This window comes from Aptenodytes forsteri, unplaced genomic scaffold, assembly GCF_000699145.1.
Source record: "Aptenodytes forsteri isolate BGI_AS27 unplaced genomic scaffold, ASM69914v1 Scaffold287, whole genome shotgun sequence".
NCBI classification, from domain to species: Eukaryota; Metazoa; Chordata; class Aves; order Sphenisciformes; family Spheniscidae; genus Aptenodytes; species Aptenodytes forsteri.
In genome coordinates this window covers 3,710,573-3,722,060 of record NW_008794854.1, presented here as the reverse complement: position 1 = coordinate 3,722,060, position 11,488 = coordinate 3,710,573, and the positions used below count along the sequence as shown (strand labels likewise).

General features: G+C 39.0%; 1 protein-coding gene across 1 annotated transcript; it reads left to right on the top strand.

The window, feature by feature from the left end:
* Positions 1-2: 2 nt before the first annotated feature.
* On the top strand, positions 3-8,321 carry ABHD10 (abhydrolase domain containing 10; the record flags this gene model as incomplete). The annotated part of the gene is made up of 5 exons (XM_009274604.1): positions 3-57; positions 4,015-4,198; positions 5,030-5,141; positions 6,066-6,203; positions 7,493-8,321. Coding segments are annotated over 5 exons (831 nt in total), but the record flags the coding sequence as incomplete, so codon positions are not given.
* Between the last annotated feature and the right edge of the window lie 3,167 nt (positions 8,322-11,488).

Genomic DNA, 11,488 nt, shown 5'->3' with positions numbered 1-11,488 from the left:
GTGCCTCGGCCACGGTGATATTGCTGTCGCCGCTAAGGGCGGCCTCGGGGCTCCCGGGTAAGGGAAGGGCCTCGGGGCACCTCTGCTGGCACTCCGGCGCTGCTCCTCCTCCGCCGCCGGCCTGGGAGGCCGGGGGAGAAGGGGGTGTCAGTCAGAGGGGAGAGGATACGTGTCCGTGGCTGGTAGATACCATGTGTAACGGCCGCGGGGAGGTGCGGTTGCGCTCGGCAGAGCGCGGGGCGGGCGGCAGGAGGTGGCACCCCCTCCTCCCCTTCAGCGCCGTGTCACACCGATCGGGAACGGCCAGGGCGCGTACCCTGGGGCGGGGACGGGGATGTTAATCTCCGCTCCCCTCCGAGGGACGGGGTTTCTGACAGGCCTTTCCCCCCCTGCCAAGCCCGAGGGGGCTGGTTGGGTGTGTGTGCGCAGGGGAGGGCGGGTACCGCGCACGCCCGTGCGTCTCTACGGAGCAGCTGCTTTCCCAGGTGTGTTTAGTTGGCGGCCAGCTCCTCCTGCCGCCGCTGCGTTCTGAGGAGCTGGAAATAAGAGGAAGCGGGCCCGTTCGCTTGCTTGGATGTGAAGCATGCGTACGTGTGCGGCTTCAGCAGGTACCTGAAAAGCTTTGCTGGCATCCTCTTTTGAGTGAGATGATCCTCTGCCCAAACAGATAGTGCCCCTTCTTGCTGTTCTAGACTCAGTGCTTGTCTGCCTTGCTGAGTTTATTAATTGCCTTAAATTTGACACAGAACTGCTCTTCTTGATGAGGTAATGAACGTCATCTGAGGTTGTGCAACGTAGAAGTGAGTGAAACTTTTGCCGCTAAGGGTGTGCATTTTCTATCTGCATAAAAACACAAATACAGTGGTCTTTTGTCGATGTTTTTTCTTCCTGTGTGTTTAGAGTGATAGTGTGATCAGAATAGCTGGTTACTGAGTGTGCCGTTAGGTGCTGTGAGACTGAGCTAAGCAGCAGTTCCTGCTGGCGGAACTGGTGGCCTTCTTACTCTGGCAGCATAGGCAATTGCATGAAATGAAGCGTGGACAATGTTGAGTCCGTTATCTGCCAGAGCTGTGTTAATTTGCTGCTGCCGTTGGCAGTGGGTAGATCCTGGTAGTGCTGGAGCATTCCCAAGGTTGTTCGGAGGATTTCTTTGGCTTTGACATGTAGCACTGGTCTCAATCACAGTTTCTGTTGGTCATAACACAATTAAAATTGCAGTGTTTCTGATGTGAAGAGAGTTCCATAGCATCAGGCAAGGGACCTGTGGTCTTCCTGTAGCTAGCTCCTGCTGTCTGTAACTTGCTTCTGTAAATACTAAGTACCACCTTGCACCCTTCAGAAGTGCTTCCCTGCTCTTGCCAAGGTCTTTCACTGAAATCAGGAGGAGAAATTACTGAGTAGCTGCTCAGTTATTGATGTTTTTGTCTGTGTAAAGGGAAGTCGCAGAGCGTGACTCCAGTGAGCCTTGCTTTTGGATTGGCTGGTGTGGTTGCTTTAGGGTGTTGCATTATTCAGGTTAGGATTGCTGCTGGTGTATTTACGGTAACTTGTTAATTGCAGAATACAACTTTGTGGAATAGGTTAGACAGCAGTTGTGTCTTGTAGCTGCAGTTTAAACCCTGCCCAGTGTCAAAACAGTTTGAGGGCACGTCCAGAGTGCTGCAGGATGGAAAACCAGTGACTTCAGAGATGGTTATCAGGGCTTAAGGGGGAGAAAAATACTCCTAATTCTTTTTCTATCAAGTTTAGCACTTCTTGGTGTATCTCCTCTGTTACTGGCAGGTGAAGAAGTGACTGGCTTACTGATAGAGACACACACAAACCAAAATCCATAGTGTGGATGCATCTGAATAAATAAACCTTTACTGTGGCATTTATTCCCCTTTATAATAATTGATACATCAATAGGATAAAGATCTGTCCCATCGTTTCAGGAAAGATTTAATGGTTTTAAGTTCTGTTAGACTGTAGGAAAGTGCTGAATACTAGCTGCATCCTGCATCTTTTATGCTTCCAGATTTACTCGTGCACGTGCAAGTTTAAAAACGAACAAAACCCCCAAAACCCCTTGAATGTAATCTCTCTGTTAGTGAGAACACAGAACTCAAAGCTGCAGAGCAGTTATGTGGTGTGATACTGTCACGGCCTGTTTTTGCAGTATTTATCCAGTTATTATACCACTAGGAAGCCCTGATGTATTATTTGGGGTTGCATAGTTTTTGTACCCCACTATTGATTTACAGTATTGAAGAACCAGTCATCTTCTAATCTAAGAATCAAGAGTATCAAAGTCTTAGAAATCTCGACCAAGCTTTCAGTTTAACAAATTATCTTGCTGAGTGGGATAATAGCGTGGATTAAGTCACCGTAACACCTCTCTACAAATCAGTTGCCCTCACCCACAGTAGAGGTATAATTGACTGCTAAACTTGGATTAAATACTGTAGCAGCTGTTGAGATTCAGCGTAGTTATTCATTAGCATTTCCTTTGTTAATCTTTTTTCCTTGTTTGAAACCAACTCAATTTTTTTGATGGTTATTAATGTGAATAACAGAGTCCAACCTAGTGTTTGCTTTCCAAATGTGTCTGGTTTGTTATCTTGAACTAAAACAAAACAAAACATTTTTAAGTTTATGCTGATAGGAAGATTTCTCTTTCATGTAATATGTTGCAGATCACTGACAGAAGTTGTGCTAAATGATCTTTCATTTTCTTTAATATTTGCAAAATACTTAGGTTTGCAAAGTGCTATTTCATTCTGGATAAACATAGAACAATCTGAGTACTGGAATAATGTAACCTCTCCAGCAAGAGAAGACCAAACCATAAGTTTATGCTGATAGGAAGATTTCTCTTTCATGTAATATGTTGCAGATCACTGACAGAAGTTGTGCTAAATGATCTTTCATTTTCTTTAATATTTGCAAAATACTTAGGTTTGCAAAGTGCTATTTCATTCTGGATAAACATAGAACAATCTGAGTACTGGAATAATGTAACCTCTCCAGCAAGAATACACCAAACCATGTAATGGGATATCTGTGCCTCTTTTGGAGATGCATAAGAAAATCATAGCTCTACAACGGTCAAGTCTGTTTCTTCTTACGGAATGTGTTTAATGTATGGCTCTGTATTCACAGAAAATGTGGCTTTATTTTGGTTTTTGCCTTCTGTGCTTCATATCTGAGAAAAAGACTAATGTTAAGATGGCATAGTGTTAAAATGAGCCTTTTCTCAGTGTTCCTGGCAATAATCTTTAACTTAAGCAGAAATAGCTGTTAATGATATGAAAAAGGCTAGATGTTATTTATTTCACTTGGTTTTAAACAATGCTAATGTTGTTTTACGTTCATCGTGTTGAAAAAGTTAGTCACAAGATTCTTTCCCAATTCCCACTTTTGAACTTTCCCATTGTACTTCTCCTTCATACATCTTCTGGATCTGGGGGTTTGATGCAGATGAAGTTTTGACCTTCAGTTTTACTTTTTGATGAAAAATCTGTCACTTCATGTGCTTGTAAACTTACCATTGCGCACAGTACTTTAGTCCCAAAATTATATATTTTTTTAATCCCAAAATTATATATTTGATTAAATTTAGTCTGGAAAAACAAGAAGGAAAAATAAAAAGTTAAACTAAGCAGATGAAAAATCTTATTTCATGTGAAATGAGTAAATGTATTGAAGGTGGTATAAAACATGAGGACGAATGTTTCCGAAGTATAGGAAATCTTAGCATTTGGCTTCAGTCGGCCACTTTGCTAATTGCTGAGTGAACTCCTTACATGGCTGGCATTTAATGATTTGAGAATTAATTACAATCAGCTTTCCTACCAGGTTGATCAATACTAGTTAGTCACTGAAAAGTATAGGAGATACTTTTTTCTTTCCTCTTGAGCTAAAGTGTCTTATTTTCACATATATGCCCATAATTCCTGAATCCTAATTTTATAAAATACTAGAATTTCTGCCAAATTTATCATGATGATTGTACTAAATAGCTCTTTTTATTAGTTTGCAGGCTGAAATCATCAGTCAGCTTTCTTACTCGACCAGATCGACCAAGTCTTGCTTATCATAAACTAAAAGGCAGGAATCCAGGGGTTATTTTCCTTCCAGGCTTTAATTCAAATATGAATGGTCAGAAAGCAACTGCCCTTGAAGATTTCTGCAACTCTCTAGGTCATGCCTTCGTCAGGTACATTCAGAGCATCATTCTTGAGAAAATGAAACAAGTATCATGGGTTGGGGGAAGGGGTTTTAACAAAAATATGTAAGCTTTGGCATTTGGTTTGGAATGCATGCTGTGCTGTACACAAGCTAAGAAGTGTCTTTCTTCCATTTCAAATGTAGGCTTTCTGTCTGTAGAGAGCCCGAGGTAAATCGGGAGAATGTATTCTGAAAGTAATTCAGAAAATTCTTTGATAAATTTCTGTAGTCTAGCCAATGCTATGTGTTACATTAAGGCTATAGGCACAAAAATGAAAAAGAAAAGAAAACCTTAGAAGTTTTAGTTTTAGGACCCTCATTTCTGTAAATTATCACTGTAAGTGTGCTTCTTAACTGCCAAAGCTTATGAAGCTCTCCAGTGCCTTCTGTGGGTTTAGAGGAACACGCACATGCTTGGTGATATTCTCCTTTGATAGATTAGGTTGAACGCTGAGTTTCCTAAGTCTTTGTAGTTGGGAACAGAGTTTGAAAGAGAGTTTGTACGTTTTAAAAATACCTTTAAAATTGAAGTATGTTGCGTTTTGGCTGTAAGGGAATTTTTTTGTCTGGGAAATACCCTGGTAAATTTGGGTATTGTTATATCAAATAGCAAGAGAACGCTGCATCACTTAATAGTATCTGTTGTATTTAAACTTCTTTTCATGTGATTTCTGGTGCTAGTGATATGCAGGACCATGTAAGAAAATATCCAATGTGATACCTTGTCCCCAGCTTAATTTGATTAAACAGTACTGTTTAGTTAGCTTCTGTGTTGCTGTAGACAGTACTATAAGTTTCATTTTGATGGTTACTTTTTCAGATTTGATTATACAGGATGTGGAAGTTCAGATGGTAACTTTAAGGAGTGTACAATTGGGAAGTGGAGAAAAGATGTTCTGTCTATACTGGATGAACTTACAGATGGACCACAGGTTATATTTTATTTTTAAGTATTGAATGCTTTTTGTCCTCAAGGTAGAACATTAATCAAAAATATGCCATAATAGCTCTGGTCAACAGTATCTTCTATTTAACAGCTTACACCTGCTCGCTTTCCAGCTGAATCATTTCAGAGATCATATTCGTAGGACCTCTTTTGCAAGCAGGTAGATCACAAAATCATGGAAACATGGTTTGGCAGGACTTCCATGAAGTCATTTATTAGACCCTCCTGCTCAGAGCAGGGCTGTTGTCCCAGGGAGTCTGAGAAAGCCTCATGGTGGAGGTTCCACCTGACAGGGAACAGGGAACTGTTCCAGTGCAGCGCAGCCCTCTTCATGAAAAAGGGTGTCACTGTCCCAATGCTGATGCATTAATGAAAGGATTTGCAGGAATGTTACAAGTTAATATACTCTATATGATAAAATAGCTTAAAAAAATCAGCAGAAGCAGCATTTAACTTTTTCAGTTACTTTAGAAATGACTGTGAGAAACTTGAAATCTCCTGCAACCTGGAAATACCTAATATTGTGTTTAAAACAATTTTGTATTATGAATTGCTTTTGTTGATCTCTTTCACTGCACTGAGCCTTTACCATGTGCATTTATTTTAGGAAGGAAACATAAAGTATGCCTGTGATACTGAATTATTTCAACTCTCATTTTGTTTACAGTGTTTCAGTCTCAGACAGCAATAACCAGCCATGCCAAACAAAAAGAATAATAAAATACCAGATCCTGTGGTGCTTACTCAGGCAAAATTTCCACTGGAGGTGACAGCAGTTCTGCCTGGGTAAGGACAGCAGGATTATGCCCAAGGCTTAAGTAGTTAAACAAAATGAAAACGGATGCTTGGTAAAAGAAAAAATAAATTAGCTGTTTCCTGTAAAATAATATCTTATTTTCTCTCTTTTAAGATTCTGGTGGGCTCCAGCATGGGTGGATGGCTGATGCTTCATGCTGCAATAGCACGCCCAGATAAAGTAGCTGCTCTAGTTGGAGTAGCTGTAGCAGCAGACCATCTTGTAACAACTTTTAAGAAGCTTCCCATTGAGGTAAATGCTGATGGTTGGCTTTTGTGCAATCTAAAAAAATCTGTCAAGCATTTAGGAAATTCTGTTGTTCAAACTGTACTTTTTCTGCAAATCTTCTGGTAATTTTTCTGTGTTTGTGGTGGAGGTAAGCTGAAAATTTACATTAATCTAAAAGTCTGCAAAATACTGTGCTTCTAGGATGAAGCTAGTGTGAACACTGCCTAGAATGTGTTTATATTATTACTGTGGCATACAGGACGTGCAGTCAGATCCCTGCAGTTCAGCGGTCCATTAGATTTCAGTGTTGAATATCTTATATTTGCATTCAAATTGGATCCTTGTGCTTTCAAGGATGGAGAAGTAGCTGCTAAAACAATTGACATGACATTGGATGAGATGAATCTGACACAGGTTCTGCGTGTGGAAGGGGAATTCTTCAGATTAGTGTGTTTGTGAAGACTGTAAGATTTAGGTGGTAGGAAGTCTCCTTATGAGTTGCTTCCTTGATGATGATAATGTCCAGTCTTCAGGAAAGAAAATCATGTGTTATAATGTGACAAATAAAGATGGCAATAAATAGCTTATACTTTAGGATAATTAAAATATTTTCCTGAATTTTTTTTTTTGTAAGGTATTGTGTAGTGTCAGTATTGCTACTTAAGACTAAGGTAAGATTCTGGAAATACAGTGTTTAAACACAGCTCTGATGATGATAATGTCCAGTCTTCAGGAAAGAAAATCATGTGTTATAATGTGACAAATAAAGATGGCAATAAATAGCTTATACTTTAGGATAATTAAAATATTTTCCTGAATTTTTTTTTTTGTAAGGTATTGTGTAGTGTCAGTATTGCTACTTAAGACTAAGGTAAGATTCTGGAAATACAGTGTTTAGACACAGCTATTGTGGCAAAGACTGATAACTGGAAAATTCCTTTTTCCTAGGATTCTCCTCGTTTGAGGTTCAGTGAACTGATTGAAGCCAGAGAGACGTACTGTTTATTGTGGCTATACATCTTTTTCTTTCTGATAGATTCTGGCTGAGAAACTTAATTTAATTGGCGAATCCTAACTAGACTAATTTGCAGGAGAGACGTGCAGAGTAGCTTTTGTGGCGTGGTAGGGGTTTTGTCTTCTCAGATGCTGGAAGGCAAACAGGAATGTACCTTCTCTGCTAATAAAAATGGACAAAGTGAAACTTTATGCCTGGAGAAGTTTTGCTGCATTTAGAACAGAAATAGATTGAGGCACTGTAAAGAACTCGTAACATCTGTCTTGTCTATTCTTTGCTCTCTTTTTTTTTTTTATAGGCACAAAAAGAAATAGAGGAAAAAGGTGAATGGAAGTTTCCAACAAAGCATAATGAGGAAGGGTATTATTCCTTGACATATGACTTTATCAGAGAAGCAGAAAATCACTGTGTGCTAAATAGTCCTATTCCTATAACATGTCCTATACGACTTATTCATGGCATGAAGGATGGTGATGTCCCTTGGCAGATCTCTATGCAAGTTGCTGATCGTGTTTTGAGCAAAGATGTGGATGTTATCCTCCGCAAAATTGGCCAACATCGGATGAGTGAGAAGGAGGATACAAAACTTCTTGTGAATACCGTTGATGATTTAATTGACAAGCTGGCAACACTAGCATAAGCTGCAGAGTAGCATACGTGCATGAACTCTACACCTGACTCTTTTCCATGAGTAGCAGAAACCCTGTTCTTAACAAGATGACGCCAGGCCTGTGACTTCACAGTAGGAACTGAGCTTTTATCTGCTGTTTCCCTACCTCTGTTAAATACAGCTATTTTATTAATGCTACATTTGCACAGACAGTCCAAAATGTGGAGTGCTGCTGTTGTGTTCAGAACCTCTCCTTCACCACTTAAACCTTTTCGCAAGCTTCCTACACTTTTGTATTGAAATGTTGATGCATTTTTGTTACTATTGGCCTGTACAGTAAAACTTTAATTTCCCATGTCTTTGACACCTTTTCAGTATTGTCCTTTTGCTGTAACATTCTTGTATCTTATGTCTGAAACCATCTGTGCAAGGCAAAATACAACTTAAGTGTTTACTACAGTTTTGTTATTAGAAATCGTGAATAACATGAAGCATAATAAACAGATTTCAGATAAATTATTATATTGTTCTTAAGTACTGTTAAAATTGAAAAGTGGAAGGCACACCTTGATGGTGTGCTTGGGATACTACATAAGGAAGAAGTTAGCTTCTAAGAACGCAGGGCCTCAAAGTGCAGATGGAGCTCTCTTGTCTATGCTTATCAGTAGGGTTTATGTCCTCTTCTCCAGGCTGTCTTTTTGTAACAGGTAATTTGTGGGCCTGCTATTAAGGGAAGAATATATAATCTTGGTGTAAACTGAAACTGGATCAATACAGTGACTCTTTTATAGTAACCTCTTTGAAGTGGGCATGGTGGTGTTGGGTTGACGGTTGGACTCGATGATCTTAGAGGTCTTTTCCAACCTTAATGATTCTATGATTCTAAGTGGGGAGTACAGGACTGTAGGGCATCACTGCCCCTTTTCTATGACTTGAGAACTGTGGATTATTAGGAGTAGTGTCTTCTAGAGTTAGGAATTTGAGGTACACGATTGCAAGCCTGAAAACTTGTAACTGAAACTCGGTAGTTGGATAATTCTAGTAACATAAATCCTTAGAATTTAATAGTAAATGGATTTAATTGCAAATGTGACTATTACCTGGTTTTTTGTCCAAAAATATGGTGCCATTCATACACTTGGGGGAGAGAGAGGAACTCACTTAGGCGAGAGGCTAGAATTAGTTCAGGCTGGCCTTAATATGAAACATCAGTCAAAAGTATATAGTTGTTTCTGGCCTTATTATTTTAAGTAGTTAATGGCATCACTATTGCTACCTTAAAAGACTAAAGCTCCTGGGGGTAAGGTATTTCTAGAGGGTTTGTTGCTTTCAGTGTTAGCATTGTCAGTAGAAGTACGTTGTCAGTAGAAGTACGTTGTCTGGAGCTTTGCTGAGGTGGTGGGGTTTAGTTTAAAAAAGACCCAAACAACTAAAACAAAAAACCAAAACCAACATCAAAACAAAAAAAAACCCAAAAAAACTTCAGATGAGTTCCTGTGAAGTACATTTTTATTTAGGCTTCAATACTGCAAAACCCAAGAAGCTGTGATGTAAAAAATTTGAATTCTGGTATGAGAGTACAAAAGATGGCTCTAGTTTAGTTGCAAACCTAATGCAAGTGTACCCATTCCCTAATTCAATTAATCTAGCTCAGGATACTTGTTTGAGAAGTTACAACATTCCATGAAATCTTGTTTCCAAGTATTTCTGTTTTTGAAGGGAGTAGACTTTTTTCCTGTCTGTATGAGTACGCAATTCACAACTTTCTTAAGCTTTAAAACCTCTTGAATATGTATTTTACTTTTGAGAACAGTTAATTGAGATAATTTATGCAAATTGCTCAACCATTTCCATTCCTGAAAGTTGCGCTGTGTTCATATTTATGTATTGTTAAACATTTTTCCTCTTTCTATGTATTCATGTGACTTGCATAATAAAACCTGAAAAATAGATTTTGTGAGTTTTAAAGACACAGTCAAATCAAAATTAAGTTACTTCAAAACTTTCTGCTCTTAGCTTACCTATGACAACTTTTTTAATCCACTTTTGTCACATCTCTTAGATTGCTTTGTCTCTTAATGGAAGAAAAAAGTGGACTGCAGTAATTCCGAAGTAATTAATTGTAATTAAGGCCCAAGTTACCAATTGTGATAGATGTACTTTTTGTTCACATGTATTAAAGTTATTTCAGTAACTGAAAGGTTTTGAGCTATTTTTTTGACTTGGAAGTTATACCCATAAACATTCAATTGAACTGTAGTACTTCGGACAGGGAAAAGTCTTTATATGTCTGCGTAAACTAGCTGTGTATTTCTTTCAAAAGAGAGCTGCATTGTATTCATTCAAAGCTTCACCTTAGCTTTTATTAAATAATCGGTATTTCATGGGTAAGGTCTTTTTGTTACAATGCCTTAGAGCAAGATAGCTGGAAACAAATGTGAAGGGGAGCAGTTGTGTGAGTAGTTTTCAGGCTGGTTTGTTTGGTGGTGGTTTTTTGGTTGGGTTTTTTTCTTCCCCCCCATTATTCTGCTGTAATAACATCAGGTGGGAGAAGGCAGCATAGCAGGGTTGACACAATTGTCGAGGATACAAAACTGCATCATCGGTTGCTCAAACCACAGCATTACTGAAACTTGATCCTAGGAAGGTTGGGTTTTTTTGCATGCCGCTTGTTGTGTAGTTCTCTCTGTTTTCCTTCTCTGCTTGCTAAATGGAGACTAATGGGAGCATTTACATTACAGGTACACCCAAAATTTACTACATACAGCGTAAATGCAAAGACAGAGATGATACTTTCTTCACAGAGACAGTATTCCAGGTAGTATTTTGAGATTCAGTGAATGCTAGTGCCCGTCCCTGTGTTCACTTACCATTTTGTAAATTCAGTCTGTATTTTAAATATGAAGAGGTGGCTCTGAGGTAGACCTTATGCAGACAGACTTCTTCCTCTAACTTTGCCATGGTAGTTCCACTGATATTTTGCTTTGCAAGCATAGCATTTTCCTTGTGTTCATGCTGGAAATTACCAGCATTTTGATTACTGTCAACTTGGCATGTTCAGATGCCTGAAAGAAGAGATAGATGATAACCAGGGCGGTTTACATCCTATCCGTGACTAGCTCTTGACCTATCAGGAAGTTTTGACAAACTTGAATAATGTAATATTCACATATTATGGTGTCATTCCGATTTGCTGCTATGGTTTGTCCCCTGAGTTAATGCCTGTGGCATCTCTTTCATCTTTGCCAGTAGACGCCTAGATAGTGAATTATTTTCAATATTAGTCATGTTCCTCTGTAGAAATACTGTATTGAACTAGGGTGTTACACATTTGGAAAGCTCTGCATGGTGCAAATTTTTAAAATCCTTTGTGATTAATTCTTATGTTCTGTTTTTTTCTTTTTTTACGGACTTCTAATTCTGCCAAATACAAAGTATGTTTTGTGAATATATTACATACATTTCCTCAACAGTAAGCTTGATTCGCACAAAATGATCAGTGTCTAATGCTTTCAAATTTACCAACTCTGTCTTGTGCTGCCTGGGGGGGGTGGTTTTCTCTGAACACCTTAATCTACGCTTAAGCTAAGAGTGCTACTGAAAATAATTAAATTGTTAGCATTCTCATTGTCCTTCACTTTTGGCAGGTCTGAAAATGACTTCTGGGCTCATCTATCACTGAGT